Raw genomic sequence first — 18,592 nt, 5'->3', positions numbered from 1 at the left:
GGAGACCCTATAATGTTCTGGACAAATAGCTGTCCAATGTTTTCTTAAATACCTTCAGTGATGGAGTACGATTACTTCTGGAAACAAGCATTCCAAATTGTTCTCACTGACAGGAAAATTCTCCTTAATTCTAGGTTGGATTTCTCTTTGATAAGCTTCTACTAAGTGGTTGTGTGTTTGGGCCGTCCAGAACTGGGGATTTTGTCTAACCATGGATGGGGTAGCGCTTCCTCATTTAAGAGTGGTGTGCAATTTAGAGGTCTTCTTGCACTCACAGCTCTTGTTTGATGAGTAAATGGCAGCTGTGATCAGGAAGCTTTTGCACAGCTTTATCTTGTACATCAGTTGTGCTCCTTCTTCAATTGGGAGGGCTTTTAGAAAGTCACTAGTGCTCTAACCATTTCACAGCTCAACCTTGCAATGCTCTATACGTGGAGCTGCCCTTTTACCTAGAAGCTTCAACTGGTCCAGAATGTAGTGGTATAGACAATGATGGACATGCTTTGATATACCCATCTAACACCTTGCTTTATGAGCTTTATGGATTGTCAGTTTGCTTCCAGGTGTGATTCTAAATGTTGGTTACCTATAATGCCATACAGGGCATAAGGTCTGATTACAGGTAGTCCTTGACTTACAACCACAATTGGCCCAAGATTTCCCCCAAAATCTGGCTGTCCCCTATTCTGCCGGTATTTGAAGAGCCATGACCAAAAGTGAAATCTCTTTTAGATGATGTGGGTTTCTTTTTGCTCTGGTCTGGCTTGTTTTCTTTTATTCCTTGTTCTTATTTACCATTATATTGTTTTATTCATTTTAATTTTATTCTACTTGTGAACCGCTCAGTCATGGAAGTCCTGTAGCATACAAATCTCCATCTTTGAGAGAGATGGACAGTTCATAAATGTGAAAAATAAGAGTAAATAAATACTGTTAACAATACACATTATCAGCAACCAGCAGTAATACAATAGTGAACGGAAGGCGAAGGTGTGTTTCAGAAGTCATTGACCAATTTTTCCAGTACTTCATAGTGGTGCTGGAAAAATTAGTCAATGATTGCTCCTTTCTGTTGGCACGTGGTTTTGCTGAGCTTTTCACTTGGCTTGTTTTCCCATCCAAATATTTTCACAGATGATTAGACTGCCAGAATTGCGACCTAACATCTTTATAAGTTCATGAAAAAGAAAGATTGAATTTTCATTAATTCAACTGAATTGATTAACCATTATTTTTTTATCGGTACAGCAGTACTAGAAAAATGTTGGTGCCTAAGATAAGAGCAGCTATACCTCTCCTTGGACCTTTATCCATGTCAATAAATTTACTTCAGTGTGTCAGATCTTTGATTTGAATGCAAACCAGATCATCAAGTCTTCAATAGCAACAAAAAGACTTAACATTTCAAAATTAATCAGCTACGCTATGATTAAATTAAAAGAGTAGAACCTTAAGGGTGTTCCCTTGCATTTGAATCATGCTTAATCATGTTTTAATGCTATGACCTTGGAAATCTGTTGTGTTTGGAGTTTAGTCCCAAATAAGTGTAGAAAGTAATATGCTAAAAATATACCAAAATATCAAGATAATATATTCAATCAGGCAAAGAGTACAAGTAATCCTCGACCTATAACCACAATTGAGCCTAATTTTTTTGTTGATAAACAAGACAATACAATTGATAGGTTAGTTTTGCTCCACTTTTTTCTTGGCCCAGTTGTTAAGTGGATCACTGCAGTTGTTAAGTTAGTAACATGGATGTTAATTGTATCTGGCTCTCCTCATTGACTTTGCTTGTCAGAAAGCCACAAAAGGTGATCACATGACCTGGGAAACTGCAATCATACATACATGCCAGTTGCTAAGTGTCCAAATTTTGATCACATGACCTCAGGGATGCTGCAACGGTTGTAAGTGTGAAAAACAGCCCAAACTCACTTTTTTCAATGCTATTAGATCTTTGAATGATTACTAAATGAATTATTGTTAAGTCGAGAATTACCTGTACTTTGAATGAGTTAGGCTGCAGGACAGTTAGAATGATCATTCCATGCATACCATCTCTGCATTTTAGTTAAAAATAGAATAGAAATGTATTGATTTTTTATTGAGCACACCTTCATGGAACTGGATGTCAGTTTTTGTTTTAAAAAAATGATTATTTATCAGCACAAATACAACAAATATAACAAAAAGGCAACAGTAAAAATATTGCGTTTCTGTATGGATGGTCTCTTGTGACAAGCCGAAGGACAGAGAATGGAAGTAGTGATCTTCCTCCCCTATTTGGGCATACCGGGGGTTGTAACTCTAATATATATATATATATATCCTGCCTTTTGCATGTGGACACAAAAGTTAGTCCATGAGTTCAATGAAACTTAGTTCCAAAAAGGAGTATACAGTTATCAATCTAGATGGTTAGTCAACTTTTCTGGCTGGGAACTTATTACGGAATGGAAAGTTGGGGGAAATCTGAGATAAACCCGAGGTAGAAATACATATTCTGATTATAAATTTGAGATTACAAATGCATGTTTTTTATTGTAATAGTGTAAGATGGGGTAATTGTTCATTTGACACTACTCGTGTTTGTTCACTTTATTGGTATATACAAATCGATTTGCAAGTTACTAAATCCTGAGCACTTTACTGCTCATGCTCATAGGATAATATTTCTATTCAGAATTTTTTTCTACATATTCTAAAATCCTAACATTGCGCAATATAAAGTTTTGTAATTGGCCTGTGCAGCAACCCAAATTCAAAGGGAAAAGGTGATCCAGAGCACACATGGACAGGCGTGGGTTTATTCATAATTTGACAACAAATACTATCTGAGTATTGAGTAGACTTGTCTACTCAGAAAATGGTTACACTGACAAAACTGCTAAACATACTTTACCAGAAAGCAAATAATCACTCAGAAATCTTTCTATTTGTAGGGCCTAAAAATCTTGCTGCAAAGGATGTTGGAAGGTAGTAATTTCCTATGAACAGAGAAAGCTCACTATTATTTTTTTTAAATCAAAAATGTATTTTTGTGTTTCTGAGATGGTCAGCAAGGGAATGGTTATGGGTATTTACATAAAACTGTCTCTTTATATTTCTCTATCTAGTCCAGATTGTAGCTACATTAGAGCTAGTATTAAAGGACAGCAAGAAATATTTCAAACAGTATGTTCCTGTCCCAGGCCTTTCTTTTCAAGAAAGAGAAGGTATCAAGATATGGTTTAAATTAGAATGTGTGTTTGGCAAGATAGAAAGATTTATGCTTTCCGGTGTAATTTGTTCATTGAAGAATTACTAGGTTTAATGTAGAGAGGGGGGGGGGGGAAGCTGATAAGATAAAATATGTTACTTTTACTATGATAAGACAACAGTGTCATGATAATTAAGAATAATGATCTCTAGGATTTATAGGTTCCAGATTTACATGAGAAAAACTCTAGTATTTCTCTCCCCAGCCCTTCTTTACAATATTTATCAAATATTTATCCTTTACAATATCTATCCTTTATTCATCTAACTAACTGCAAAGAACCGATGGTGAGCTTGTAGTAAGGGATAATGATATTTATAAGAGAGGGAGCCTGTGTGGCAAATATATAACAGCCGCATCCCATTATGTTTGGTTTCTCCTCCAGTTGATGGCTTCATCCTGGCTCATAAAATGTCTGCGCTCACCCTAGAGATTTCTAAAAAAAAATGACTAGAGATCTCAACATGTATCTCTGACCGGACAATTGAAAATCTTTAATTGAAGGTCAGAGTTCCCTGATGGGCAGCAAATAATTTAATAAAAAGGAAAGGGTGCTCAATGTAGTATCCATGCCTTTTGCATGCAAAGCATGCCATCTACCATTGTAACCATAATGCTGCATCCCTTAAACCCCGAAGAAATACAAAATCACAATAGCAACATGGTAAATATGTTATGGTTGGGCTGCTGCAAAACTTTATAATGATTCTAAATAATATCTAAATACCTTTCTGAATTTAAATAAAATATAACATATTTTTTCAGTACTGTTCCAGTTTCTCATCTCCATAATTATATTCCATGCAAGTAATTCTTGGCTAACAACCACTTGTTCAGCAATTGTTTGAAATTACAGCAGCCTTTGAATGAGTGGTGATTACGAGTTCTTGAAATTCCAGCTCTTCAAGCAGCTCATGGTCATATTTTATATCCTGCCTTTATTATTTCTTGATCATGATCTGGACACTTGGCAATCTGCTCATGCTTATGGTACTTGCAAAATCTCATGATCACATGACTGTGGCTTATGACTTACCCTGCCATCTTCCACAACCAAAGTCAATGGGAAATGCAGCAGGGAATTTCACAAGTTCCTCAGATAAGTCTCTCCTACTCATGCATCCTCCCCAACACCCTATGCCTTGCAACTTGCCAATTACCCACACACCCTTGCACAACCTCTCTCATCTTGCTATACTTGCTCCATGCCTCCTCAGCCAGTCACATATCTTCCCTGATCCTTGCTGAGCTCACACTGTACTTTCCTCACTACTACTGCTCCTTCTCTGAGTCTTGTGTTCATGCCACATGTTTCTGGCCACGCATGCACTCTTGTGCACCCATCCTGTGCCTTACTATACTCACAGTGCACCTCCTTAGCCACTTGTGTAGTCTTCCCCACATAGCAGCGGTCACCCCACGCTCCAAGCTTGCTCACGTTTCCATGACCCCTCCCTCCCTCCCGCTCTCATCCGGCACCAGCCACTTTGGTGACTGCCAGCCTCCTTGCAATCTACCTCAGATTTGCAACATGCTATGACCACTGACTTTGGTTGCTGGAAGCCAGGAGGAAGTTGCAAGAAGGTTCTTGCTTAACGACTCATGACCAGGAGTGGGTTCTGGCTGCTGCTATTGCCAGTTCGCTCAGGGATGCGTTATGCATGCTTGCCCATTAATAAAAAAAACCTGCTGCGCATGCGCAGAAGCAAAAAACAAGATAGGTGCTGCCAAGAGAACCAGTTCGGGGGCATGGCAGGCCGAGTTATTACCTACTCAGCCTAACCAGCCCTAAGGTCAGGGCCAGAGGTGGTAGGAACCCGCCTCTGACCCTGACTCTTGTTTAATGATAGCAAGGGGGACTACAGATGCTTCCAGTCCCCATTGCTATTGAAACTCAAGGACTACCTGTAGTATTATGTAAGATTAGAAATATGGAGTGATTTTTCCTCCTCCTTTCTAAAGTAGGCAAAAATAAGAGAGTAGCATCTTTTATAATTATATATTAGTGTATTCCATAACAATAGCACTTTGCCGGAATCATGCAGCAAGAGTGATACGATCTGAAAAGGAAAAATATTGTTGTTTGGCGGATGAACTTTTTATGCTTAAGGGGAAAGTATTGGTTTTACTCCAATTTCCTCTTCATGTTTTCACAGACAGTTCTTTGCTCTGTTGTTTCTCTTTCACCGCAATGTCAATAAATGCAGAGTGGGATGATCTAAAGCCAGCGCACACGTGATTGCACTGGATTCCCTACAGACCCATATGCATCCAGCTGTTATGAGATCTGTGGGTGGTTTATAATGACCTCATAGGATCCCTGGTAATTCTATAAATCGTTCATTAACTACAGCTATCAATGTGCTCTGAGGCAAAACCTCTTGAGACCTGACAAAAAGTTCAAAATTAAATTATGCTGATGTACTTAGAAAAGAGGTATGGTGCCCTAAGAAAATAAAGCTGATGATTGAAGATAGCCCATCTTTTCCCTCCCAATAGCCAAGAGGAAGAAGCAAGCAAGCTGTGCACATGGCAGGAATTAGTGCTGGGAATGAGAAGGAATGAAAGACAGAATTTAACTGTCATCATGCAAAAAAACTGATGTTGTGGGTTCCTCCAGAATGTTGATGTTGATGTGAACAGCCTGTGTAAATGTGTAAATAAACTTTATATCACAAATCTGCAAAGATCTCTACACAGGGGGAAGTACTATAATCTCTGAATTTCTCACACGGAAATGAGCTGCTTGAATATCTTGTACAGATAAGATATTATCTGTAGTCTCGCCTTACAACAGTTCATTTAGTGACCATTCAAAGTTAAAATGGCACTCAAAAAGCAACTTGTGACCATTTCCCACACTTACGACCATTGCAGCATCCCTTGGTCAGATGATTAAAATTCAGATGCCTGGCAACTGACTCATATTTATGATGGTTGCAACGTTCTGGGGTTATGTGATCACCTTTTGTGATCTTCTGACAAGCAAAGTCAATGGGAACATCAGATTCACTTAACAACTGTGTTACTAACTTAACAGCAACACTGATTCACTTAACAACTATGGAAAGAAAGATTGTAAAACGGGGAAAAACTCATTTAACACATTTTTTTCACTTAGCAACAGAAATTTTGGGATCAATTGTGATCATAACTTGAGGACTACCTTTTACCTGTATACATACACACACTTTTCTCCAATTTTCTGTGGATGGCTGTTCACCTGTGACTGATTCTGGAAGCTGAGTTTTAGAATCTTTAGAATCTCTCTAATTGTAGACCAGCCCACCCCCTCATGCAGAGTATAAAGAGTGCATGTTATGCTGGGAAGGAGTGGTGGAACATCTGCAGTCAGAAATATATTTGTATATGGACAGAGATGTGTGTTTCTGTGCATGTGTGTTGTGTGTTTATACACTGTGCTTCCTTCTAGAAAAGTTCAAGCCATTTTATAACGTATAGGCTTTAAAAAAATCCATCTCATTAGGGGAGATCATATATGGATGAATGGTATCATCATTCAATTTACTTGTTTCATGAACTTTTTTACATGTACTGATAACACTGAGTAACTACAGTAACTGTCAAACATACTGGTAGAGAGGACAAGACTAATTCAGAGTTGCACAGATTCTTCAGATGCTTTCTTAAAAAAACATTGCACACACATCAACATCAGGTTCATTTGAACCACCAACATGAATACTGTAGATTAAGAGTCCCCAAACTCCGGTTCATGGAACAGCATCAGTCCACAACATACCAGAAACGGGGCCACACAAAAAAGTGAAGCCCCATCCACAGGATGTAGGCAGCACATGAAACCACACCACCTCCAGTCTAGGGGAAAACCTCTCTTCACAGAATTGGTCTCTGGGCCCAAAAGGTTGGGGGCTACTGCTGTAAATATTGCATGAAAAGTATTTTATTATAGTCAAGAATAGAGTATACAGTCCTTGACTGAAAACCACAAGTGAGCCCAAAATTGCTTTAGTGGTTACAAATAGTTTTGAAGTTAAGTCTATCCACTTACCGTCCAGCATCTTAGTTATTAACCATTCTGCTCTCAATTTTGGTGGTGAGTCTCAATTCAGGAACAGGTACCTATTCCTATCATTTTGCCTGTAATAGTAATTTTGCAATGTCGAGATACAGTACAGGTTTTGTAGAGAAATCTAATAAGAAACAAGAAGTGTCTGGAAAAGTCACTAACTAGATGAGACAATCTTCTCTAGTAACAGAAAGTAACAGATATGTATTATTCTTAGTGTCACTTTTTCCAAGATGCTCAGAATAATGCAAGCCACATATTTCCTCCTATCCAAATTAATTTCCATAATTGGGCTGAGAAATGACTGATCCAAGGTAATTTAGTAAGCATCATAGTTGAATGTAGATTTGAACCAGAAATCTATCCTCTAGTCTTATGACTAGTGATCCTCCATGTGAAGAAAAAACTTGTTCCGACATTATTACATACACATGGCATCTGTACACGCTAATCATTGCCATGAAGATATGGCTAGATATGAAATATCAGGAGCTCAAGGATAGTGTGCCTGCCGTCCAGGGCCCCAGGCAGCCCATGCTACCATCCGGGAGGGAGGGGGGGGACGCACGGCCCAAGAAGCTCCTCCGGTGGATCAGGCTTCAGAGCCTGCCTTGGTCCCACCTCCCGACATAAGCTGGCCCAATAATGAGCTTGCCATGCTCACCCCAGTCCACCGAGGGGAACAAAAATCCTGATCCGGCCCTCAATGAAATAGAGTTTGAAACCTCTGAAATAGACTTCTATTTCCTCAGGAATTAGTGTGTTGAGTAAATAAGGCTAAGTCTGTTAAATAGGCCCATAAAGGGATTAAACTTTATAAACAATTATTTTTGTATTTCTCTACATGGTTTGAGTATTTTCTAAAACATTTAGGCACAACAGATATACAGGATGTTCTTAGAGCACAATTGCTAGAATTTTGTTAAAGAATGTGAAACATGCTGTGTTAACTACCCTAATAATTACTAAATTTAAGCAAGATTTACTGAAGGGAAACAAAATTAACATTGTTAAGATTAAAAAAGGCAACCAACAGATGCAATGAAAAAGAAGCTTGTAGTCTACTTTTTTCCTGTCTATTCAGAGTTTAATGCTGTTTCTATTATTTGCAGCAACCTACTTCAGATTTAATAAGCTATTCAAAACAGCAATTAGAGAAACTGTAGAATTGGAGCAGAGTTGCAGGTTAAATACAACTGACACAGCTTCATAATCTATTGTTAATTTTTTAAAATATTTCATTAGACAGGGAGAAGGATTTTTATTATGCATTCTGGCACTGTACTATATTCACATGTGAAGAAATTATTAATTAACCAAAGAAAATCCAAAACAAATTTAGAAGAAATGTATTCTGCTAGACTCCACAAAGCCAAGCCTCCTTCTCTCTTCTTTGTTTATTACAATTGTGAGGAAATAAGACACCTGGATTAATCCTAGCACAATTTAGATTATTACAAAGAGAAGCCTAAGAATTTGTATTTTGAAATAAAGATATGCAAGCATGCTTCTTCTCACAGACACATATGGCTAATACACAAAGGACATACAGAAACAGGGCATACAATATGCCATTGAGGCTTGGAAAGGATTTTAAAAGATGGCATCTTATGTAAATACCAGTTTAGCCTTTCTAAACCAAACAGCCTCTTGAAGAAAATAACAATAGTACTTAGACATATACCGCTTCATAGTGCTTTACAGCTCTCTCTGAGCAGTTTATAGAGTCAGCATCTTACCCCAGCAATCTGGGTCGTCATTCTATCGATCTTGGAAGGATGGAAGGCTGTATCAACCTTGAGTCAGTGAGAATCAAACCTGCACTACTTATTCTAAAACTACTGAAGTTTATATTGAATCTCAGCTGTTGGTTCTACATGGTCAGTCCACCAGGAAGAACAGTCAATAAAACTGATATTGCAGTGAAAAATGTATTAAACCTTAGTAGAAAAGGATATGGGTAGAAGCAATCAGAGATAGACCCCTCAAAAATGTGGGCAAGACCAAGTAAGCAAGAATCCCCCAAATTTCAGTTAAGATATTCTTAATGCTAAATACAGAATTTGGATATGGCAACAGGAATTTCCCACCATTCTTTATAGCAAATTAATGAAGGCAGAGCTTCTTTACTATAAAATGCTTTCCCCAGATTTCTCCCCATCCAGGCTGAATGACCCTTTATGAGATTAGCTGTTAGTGACTTACCCATTGCTATGTTTCCCATTCCTTTCTCAATCTTCCCACAACTTTTCCCATTAAGAAACAATCCTTTCACAATTCTTCTCCAAAGAATAAAAGCCCTATCACGTAATGATTCTATGACACATCTGTTCCTATGTCCTTAGCAAGGTGCTAATATGCAGGAACATGTTGCAAAGGATGTTTTTATTACAGATATGCATATGATAGGAGTTAGTGTGCTTTTCAGGACCTTGTATTTGACATTATTCTGAAAGGATTACCACTCCTCTGGATTTGGCAATAGTTTCTATCTTTCCTTGCAACAGCTCTGTGGTAGCCTCTCAAGAGGAAGGCTTTTGCAAACCACCAAACACCTGTGGATGAACATCTGGCTAATCCATTTGGGTGGTGGTGGGGATAATGTTTGAAGCTTTTAAACCACTTTTCTTACAAATGGAAGAGGAAAGACTACTTGTTATTTCAGGAGCTCAGAAATCTCAATGAATGTAAGTGATTGGGAAGTTTAAACTGGAGACAATGAATGAGGATTGATTCATTCCGCTTGGACTGAACAAAGTTGGATTGAAAGTGCTGCCTATAAAAAGAAGAGAATATTCTAAGCTTTTGACTGCAAGTTTCAAATTTAAAACCTCATGTGGATTGGAAATTGTTTTGTGACTCATCAGCCACAACATTCTTACAAACAAAATAGATTAATCCAAACTTATTATGCTATTCATAGATAAAGCATAGAAATAAACAATGCAATTAAATTAAAATATTCATTAGAAATCAGTAGCCTGATTCCTTATCAATGTATATTTAACAGAATGTTGTCATTTTTTTTCAAATGGAAATCACTTATATTTACGCAAGTCATCTACTAATGGACTTGAAATATATTGATACGAACAGTAAAATTCAATAATATTAATATTATTAACAATAATATTACATATTATATATGTAATATGTAATATATATTATAATATTATAACAATAATTCTATAATGAATCCCCAAATGACCAAGAATAGCAGGGTTTTTAGTATCTTCCAGAGAGACATGAAAATGAAGACAATGATCTCCAGAGAAGGCTTTATCATGGGAGAAACCCCACAGAGGATACCTGTAGTTATATCCACTCCTATTATATCTCATAGTAGTTTGGGACTCAAAGCAGTCTCCACTGCTATCTGACCATGAAAAAATGAATGGCGGCAAATATTGTATCTCTACAGAACTAATCTGTAATTCAAGAACATTAAAAGATAACTCTTTGGAACGCAAAATACTCTTTCTATGTTTAGATTGTCTACCTTAATAAAATTTAAGATATTTAATTGACTTTCCAGTATTAAAGACAACTATTTCCAATAAGCATAGCATTTCAAAAAAGTAATATTTGCAAAGGTATTTCCAGATGGGTATTGTTAGAAAGAATATCCACAAATTTGAAAATTGAATGACAGCTATGCTAAGTAGGTAATTAAAAGTAGAAATGTAAACAGAAATATAAGAACGCGATATAAAAATAAAACAATGAAATTTCCTAATTCAGTTTCATTTGTTTAAATTGAGTAATTCATAAAAACAATGTACTTACAATATTGTTGTAAAAATAACCACCTTGCGTATATTCAGCCTACAAGTTTCCAGTAATTGCAGATTAGACGATGTTACAGAATAAGCATCTTCATCTTCATAACTTTGTGCTATCTTTTACCAATATCAGACATGATATTTTAATTCCGATATGATATTAATCATGGATTTCACACATTTTACCAAATCACAAAAGCACAGTCCCCCCTTTTAAAACTGTACTACTATTCTGTCCATTAGAATTACTATCCTTGTAAATTAATCTGTCCTATAAATAGAATAGCACATCAAATCTTATAGTTGCAGTATTTCAAAATAGTCATCTATATCTTAGTGATATCATTATTAGAACTACCTGAATTGCATTCCCCACATAGTTAATCCCTGAAGAGTTAATCCAGAAGCTTCATCTGGTGTAAAAATGCAGCAAAGAGGCTGCTACACGTCACATAATCCAGGGATCATATTCTCTTTGTGCTGAAAGACCTACCCTGTTTTAAACTTTTAAATCTGAAGATAGCTTCAAAGCCGATTATGCAAGACGGCCTATCTCAACTTTAACCTCCCCAGACTTCAGATCGACAAGAAAGGCCCACTTCAGCCTTTTCAAAGGCCTATTTGTTGCCAGCGCAAGTGAAGGACTCCAAGCCGTGGAACAGACTCCCTTGAAAATTACCCTTAGCTCTCTGCATGTTCCGATTGTCAGGGAAATAATTAAAACTTTCCTGTTCTGCCAGGTCTTTTTAATTATATGTTTATTAAAATCGTAACAAGAATAACCAATCCACTGGAGAGATAGTTTGGTATAGTGGTGAAGGTGCTGACCTAGGCACCATGTGCTGGTAAGACTTCTTTTAGGCAGGTGGATGGCTTTGGGCTGATTCCTTTCTCTCTCATCCCAACCCACCTCACAGGTTGTTGTCGGGGAGTATAAAGGAAGCAGGACGATTAGCCTTGATTTATATAAAAATGTAGTATAATCATCATTGTGACTATCATTTTAATTTTGCGAAGCTTCTTATCCAGTAATATTGTACTGCAAACTAGAGCATATAAAACTTTTGCCAGACCAATTCTCGAATGTAGCTTTCCTGCCTGGAATCCACACTGTATATCAGACATTAATACAATCAAGCGAGTCCAGAGATATTTCACGAGAAGAGTCCTCCACTGCTCTGCTCACAATAGAATCCCTTATGCCACCAGGCTTGAAATTTTGGGCTTGGACAACCTAGAACTATGCCGATTAAGGTCTCACCTAAGTTTAGTACACAAAATTGTCTGCTACAACGTCCTACCTGTCAATGGCTACTTCATTGTATTTCAATAATACATGGGCAAACAATAGATGCAAACTCAAGGTAAACTGCTCCCAACTTGATTGTAGAAAATATGAGTTCAGCAACAGAGTTGTCAATGTCTGGAATGTGCTAATCGACTCTGTTGTTACATCCTCAAACCCCCATAACCTTAACCTTAAACTGTATAGCATGGACCTCACCCCTCTCCTAAGAGGTCGGTAGGGGGCTTGCATAAGCGTGCCTACCATCCCTGTCCTATTGTCCCCATTTCTTCGTACCCATTTCCTATTTTCATGTTTATACTTATACCTGTTATATCGTACATGTTTGACAAACTAAATAAAATTTTAAAAAATGAATGAATAAATAAATAAATAAATAAATAAATAATAAAATCATCCCACCCAGCCATCAAATCATTTTCTCGAGCCTGGTCTTTTGCTTGCTGATTAGTGAGCAGAGATGAAAACCTAAGAGGAAAATTGTGAGGTACTCACTGGCAGCAGAACAGCCTTGATGAGAACATTTTCCTAAACGATTGTGAGTACTGTAAGCTATGCAGTCATGTATCCATCCTTTTAAAATGGCCACAATAGTTGTCACTCAACCTATACCAAATTTATAATGAAAAGCCTTTAACACGGGTGGCCTTCAGCTTTAACAAATAATGTGTCTCAAAATTTGTGGTAAGCATGCTTAATGGGACTGGAATTTCAGAACAGATTAATTGAAGACTAGCTTTATTGTGCAACCGTGTAAAACATCCAGCTTTGTGGCAGAAGAAAGCTCTGTCCTCTAATGTTTGGGCTGCATCATTGAAGTGAATAGATCACTGAACCCCACAAGTGATTTTGCGCAGGGCAGGGTGCAAGTGGCCAGGAGTATTTTAGGATGGGGCGCTGAAGCAATATCGGAATCTCACTGTTCTTAACACTGTACAAGCCAGGCTTTCTGCAGGAAGTTGAGCTCACATCTTTTGCAAGTGTTTGGTCTCCCATGGCAACCTATATGTCCAGGAATAAAATAGTATGTTTTACTTATCCCCAATCCAGCCTTTCTGAAAAGCTATTAGGATCTAACAAGAAGAGATGATGTTCTTTCCTGCCTCCCCTTTGTGTTCCCTGTTAGATTCATAGCTCTACCTAGAAAGTTCTGTCAAACCAGGTTGCCAGCTACTTTTGTTCTTAGTGTTTATCCCATTTGGTTGCAGCATCTGCTTGTTTTTGCATTGTGCTTACCTCGTTCTCACAGCAAAGCTATCAATGCATGATGCAATGAGGGTTTTTGTTTTCCAGCTGGCTTGTTGCAGATGGAGTGCACAATGAGCTTCCATGTCGAAGGGAGGAATAGAACTCAGGTTTTCCTGCTCTTAGTTCAGCATCTAAACCAATACACCATGCTGACTTCTTCAGGCCAGAATACCTACAGTAATTCAAAATGTTATCTCAGTGGGAGTCTTCTATGCATTAAGAGTTGGTTTGAGAATCATAACCAGGCTCTGATGAGGCGGAATGGAATCTAGTGATGCTCTTCTTTTAATGTTGAAAACATTGTTAACTAGAGGAAAAATGTTCTTATGAAAAGCTTAATGTGGGATTTTAACAGATGGATTTCTCAAATAACAGCATTAACATTTATCTATCTGTACAGCATAGAAGTGGCGATTGGCTTCTCAAAAGATTCTTATTGAACTGTTTAAAGAAAGTTACAGTGTCATTTAATTACATTAGACTGTACCTAAGAATTTTGATGGATAAAGATTGCACAATTTCTTTTATGAACTTTTTAACATTATGTAAACACTACAATGTATTCAACATTGCAGGAATTATTAGCATTTATAAAATGAATATTGTGTATGTCATTGTAGATGTTATAGTACCGTTAGAAATTAGGCAGAAATACTAAAAATAATCCAGCTGAAGAATCAAAATATTCTTTGATATTAAGCTCTATAGTAGAAAATACAGCATCTTCTTCATAATTGTTCAGTTGAAAAATAAAGTCATTCATTCATTCATTCATTCGTTCGTTCGTTCGTTCGTTCATTCGTTCATTCCACAGCTTTTGTAACCCACTCCAAGCCACAGACACTGGGTAGTATATAATAGAATAAAAATGTTAAATTAAAAAACAAAATAAGACAATACAATTAATTTTTAAAAAAAGGTTAATGGCCACTATTAAACATTCATTCTGATTAAAAACAAGGCACTGCTATTTTGATGACTTCACAAAATACCAAGAGGGAAGAACGGGCTTCATAAATCTCTGGGTGCAAGGAATTTGGTATACAGAGATCCAAATAACTTAATTTCATATCTCTGGGGCAGTGTTCCAACCATTGGATGGATTTTATGTTCTAGTATAGCCACGTTAGTATATATTTCTGATGCATTTGTTCAAAATATTTACTGCCTGTGGACCATAACTATATGATTTGACTGTCAGAATTTTAAATATGTGTTCATATAGCAAATTATATGTTTTTCTTTCTCCTTTCTAGGAATAAAACGATGAAGGAATTTCATTCTGAGAGCTCTCAGATGTAGAAATAGCTGTTTCAAAATAATAAGCACCAGAAAATACTTTAAAATATATTCCATCATGGATTACAAGGCTGTAGGTAAAAGGAAACAGCAGCATAGTTTGAATTTACTGGATCAAATAAAATATATGAAAGATTTAACTGAAATGATTGATGTGGTGTTAGTGGCTGAAGAAAAAAAATTCCCTTGCCACAAATTGATCCTGGCTGCTTTTAGCCCCTATTTCAAAGCAATGTTTACTTGTGGGTTGATGGAATGTGCCCAGAGAGAAGTTGTGCTACATGACATAGCAGCTGAAAGTGTATCTGTCCTCCTGCACTACATGTACACCTCTGAATTGCATCTCACCAATTGTAATGTTCAAAATGTGGCCATTGCTGCCTTTTTTACGCAGATGGAAGATGTGTTTAGTCAATGTCAAACCTACATGATGGATCACATTGAAGCTTCCAACTCTATAGGGATCTATTATTTTGCAAAACACATTGGAGCAGAAGAACTATCGGAACGGGCCAGGAAATATTTGTATCAGCACTTTACTGAGGTGAGCCAGCAAGAAGAAATATTAGAGGTAGAAGCTCAACAACTGCTAAGCCTGATCAGATCTGACGATCTGAATGTATCCAGAGAAGAGAGCATCTTGGACTTAGTCCTCAGATGGGTTAACCACAGTCGGAAGTTGCGTGCAGATCACCTCATTGAGCTCCTGAAGCAAGTAAGGCTGGTACAGGGCGGGGCATAACCTTTTCCTAGGGGGTCACAGCAACACTTGTAATAACAACACAAATAATTCATACACCATTCGAAAGCCCATCAAAAACTGAGTTTATTGACACGATTTAATAGTCAGTATGACCACCATTAGCCCTTCGAACAGCATTCAAACGAGGTGGATAAGAACACAACAAATCTTCAAACAGTTCCGTTCGATTTTCCAGATTTTTCAACACAGTTTCCAAATTCATTCTCAAAGTTTCAACCGAATATCGATTTTGACCTTGCTCCTGAATCATCAGAGCTTCCACTTCATCCTTAATTATGGCCCCAATGTTCTCTGCCGGATTGAGATCTGGCGAATTGAGATCTGGCTCCAGCATTGCGAGCCTCTCGAAAGGCAATGCATTTTATTCTGTCAATGATCCTTTGTTCTTCCGAATCGAATTTTCCAGCCATTCTTAAAGCAAATTTAACATTTAATAGCTCATTCAATTCAGTTTTTTATGGGCTTTAAAATGAGGTGTCGCGGAAGTTGTAAACTGCTGTCGATCTTGCTGTGACCCCCTAGGAAAAGGTTATGCCCCGCCCTGTACTTGTAAGTCCTTCATTCCTAGTGGAAGCTCGGAAAAGGAACACGGTGCTTCTGAGTAATTCCAAGTGTTTTGAGATGATTGAGGGAGCCTTAGAAACAATTAAAAAATCCAATCAACCTTCCTTCAGCCTTCGGTATGGCATGGAGGCCACTACACTTCTCCTTTGCATTGGCAATAACTCAGGGGGGATCCGTTCAAGGAAAGGTAATTATGCTGAGGCCAGCTTCTGTTACGCACCTCTAACGCAAAAGACCTACTTCATTTCCTCTCCAAAATATGCAGAAGGCATTGGCAGTATATACACCGGTGTGGTTACTGAGAACAACAGTATTGTTATTGCAGGGGAGGCAAGTGCTACCAAGATGTCTAGACAAAAGATCAAGAAGATTGAAATTTATAGGTTTGTATCTGGGGGCACTGACACAAAATATTCCTATATCATTTCTACATAGAAGGAAAGATTTAAGTGGTATTCCCCAAGAATTATTCAGTGCTGTGCAGTGGTGGGTTTCTATTTTTTTTACTACCAGTTCACGCATGTGCATAACATTTCTGTACATGTGCAGAAGCATCTGGGCAGGTGGGTGGAGCCTCCCGCTGCCACCACTACCGGTTCGCCCAATCTGGGCTGAACCAGGAGCAATCCACCTCTGGTGCTGTGTGATTTAAAACTTTTCCTTTAAGCCTATGATAGAACTATTGACATCAATGCTAACCAATGAAGAATCTTCCTTTGGGTCCTAGATCAGTTATAATAATGGAAGACAATCTTAAATAAATGCAAAAAAGTTTTGGACAATTCTAAATCATCATCCAACTTTATAAATTATGTTTGCAAAGTTAAAAGGCATTGTAAAGGGATGAAATATTCTTGTGGAATATTTTTAATGGTTGGATGGAATCCTGTTTTATAAACATTTCATTGGCTTCTAAATTGACTGAATACAAGCATATATTATATCTACATATTTAAAACCGGTCTCTCAAGCTGAGTTATTTCAGGTTGGGAATGAAGCAATTAGGTGTTTGCTCATTCATTAATGCCACAATGGCAAGGTCTATAGCACCCTCTAGGTGCCAGATATAATGCTATAAGCAACTTCTTTTCTTCTGGAGTTATTTTGCCCTTATTCAGTCCTGGGGACAATAAAAACCTATATCTACAGTGTTTTCATTCAGTGCTGCCTCTGTTAACATTGAATGAAAATGAAAAGTATAGTCCTGGCCATAGATCCTACTAAACTTTAGGAAAATTGCTTGAAATACATTTGGTTAGGATTGCGCTTCTAAGAATATACATATGCATTACTATGTCAGATTTTGCCTTTTTAATGAAAAAAATAACAAGCAAAGGAAATAGTCACCTTGAACCGCAAGATGGGCAGCAAATAAATTAAATAATAATAATAATTTAATATTAATAAATAATAATTTATTTAATATTAAATATTAAACAATAGTAACAAAGAGATTTTCTAGCAAGAAATTTCCTTTCCTGACTTAATTCAATTTCTTAATGGTGGTTATGTCCCTAGATATGCCCCAAGGTTGAATGATTTTTTTAACAGAATATTTTTAGCATAATTCAGTTCTTACTATGGTGACATAAGATCTTGCTGGGTTAACCTGACTACCGTATAGCTGCTCTAGTTAATTAACATATTTATTCACATGGAGAGAGGATAGGAAGGAAACAGAATATTTTGAGGAGGGTGAGTGGATACTGATTAGCCAATAGTGAAAGACTATTGTACTGTTGTACTCCTAATATTCAGGTACTTCTCTGATAATAATGATTGATCAAGGCCAAAATAATTGGGGAAAGCGGGCAGTTATGTCTCCAAACTGAGCAGGAGGATGGAGGGGGAAACAGGATAATATTCAATACAATACAATAGCAGAGTTGGAAGGGACCTTGGAGGTCTTCTAGTCCAACCCCCTGCCTAGGCAGGAAACCCTACACCATTTCAGACAAATGGCTATCCAACATCTTCTTAAAGACTTCCAGTGTTGGAGCATTCACAACTTTTAGAAGCAAGCTGTTCCACTGATTAATTGTTCTAAATGTCAGGAAATTTCTCCTCAGTTCTAAGTTGCTTCTCTCCTTGATTAGTCTCCACTCATTGCTTCTTTTCCTGCCCTCAGGTGCCTTGGAGAATAGTTTGACTCTCTCTTCTTTGTGGCATCACCTGAGATATTGGAACACTGCCATCATGTCTCCCCTAGTCCTTCTTTTCATTAAACTAAACATACCCAGTTCCTGCAACCGTTCCTCATATGTTTTAGCCTCCAGTCCCCTAATCATCTTTATTGCTCTTATCTGCACTCTTTCTA

The 18,592-nt window shown here is 37.5% G+C and overlaps 2 protein-coding genes across 3 annotated transcripts in view; one reads left to right on the top strand and one right to left on the bottom strand.

Moving 5' to 3' along the window:
- KBTBD12 (kelch repeat and BTB domain containing 12) overlaps positions 1-18,592 on the top strand; it is a 66,471-nt gene that overhangs the window by 1,152 nt on the left and 46,727 nt on the right. Inside the window, exons 2-3 of the mRNA XM_032210086.1 lie at positions 14,906-15,672; positions 16,240-16,658. Of these exons, the coding sequence (XP_032065977.1) occupies positions 15,007-15,672; positions 16,240-16,658 (1,085 nt within the window). The 5' untranslated portion in view covers positions 14,906-15,006. The remainder of the gene's footprint in view (positions 1-14,905; positions 15,673-16,239; positions 16,659-18,592) is intronic.
- MGLL (monoglyceride lipase) overlaps positions 1-18,592 on the bottom strand; it is a 162,806-nt gene that overhangs the window by 118,108 nt on the left and 26,106 nt on the right. Inside the window, exon 2 of one of the 2 annotated variants that reach the window (XM_032210085.1) lies at positions 13,638-13,821. The exons of the other annotated variant lie outside the window; for it this stretch is intronic. The gene's annotated coding sequence lies outside the window, so the exon portion shown is untranslated. The remainder of the gene's footprint in view (positions 1-13,637; positions 13,822-18,592) is intronic. 2 annotated transcript variants of the gene reach the window in all.

This window comes from Thamnophis elegans, chromosome 2, assembly GCF_009769535.1.
Source record: "Thamnophis elegans isolate rThaEle1 chromosome 2, rThaEle1.pri, whole genome shotgun sequence".
Classification (NCBI taxonomy): Eukaryota; Metazoa; Chordata; class Lepidosauria; order Squamata; family Colubridae; genus Thamnophis; species Thamnophis elegans.
The sequence above is the reverse complement of the archived record's forward strand: the minus strand, read 5'-3'. Positions and strand labels throughout refer to the sequence as shown.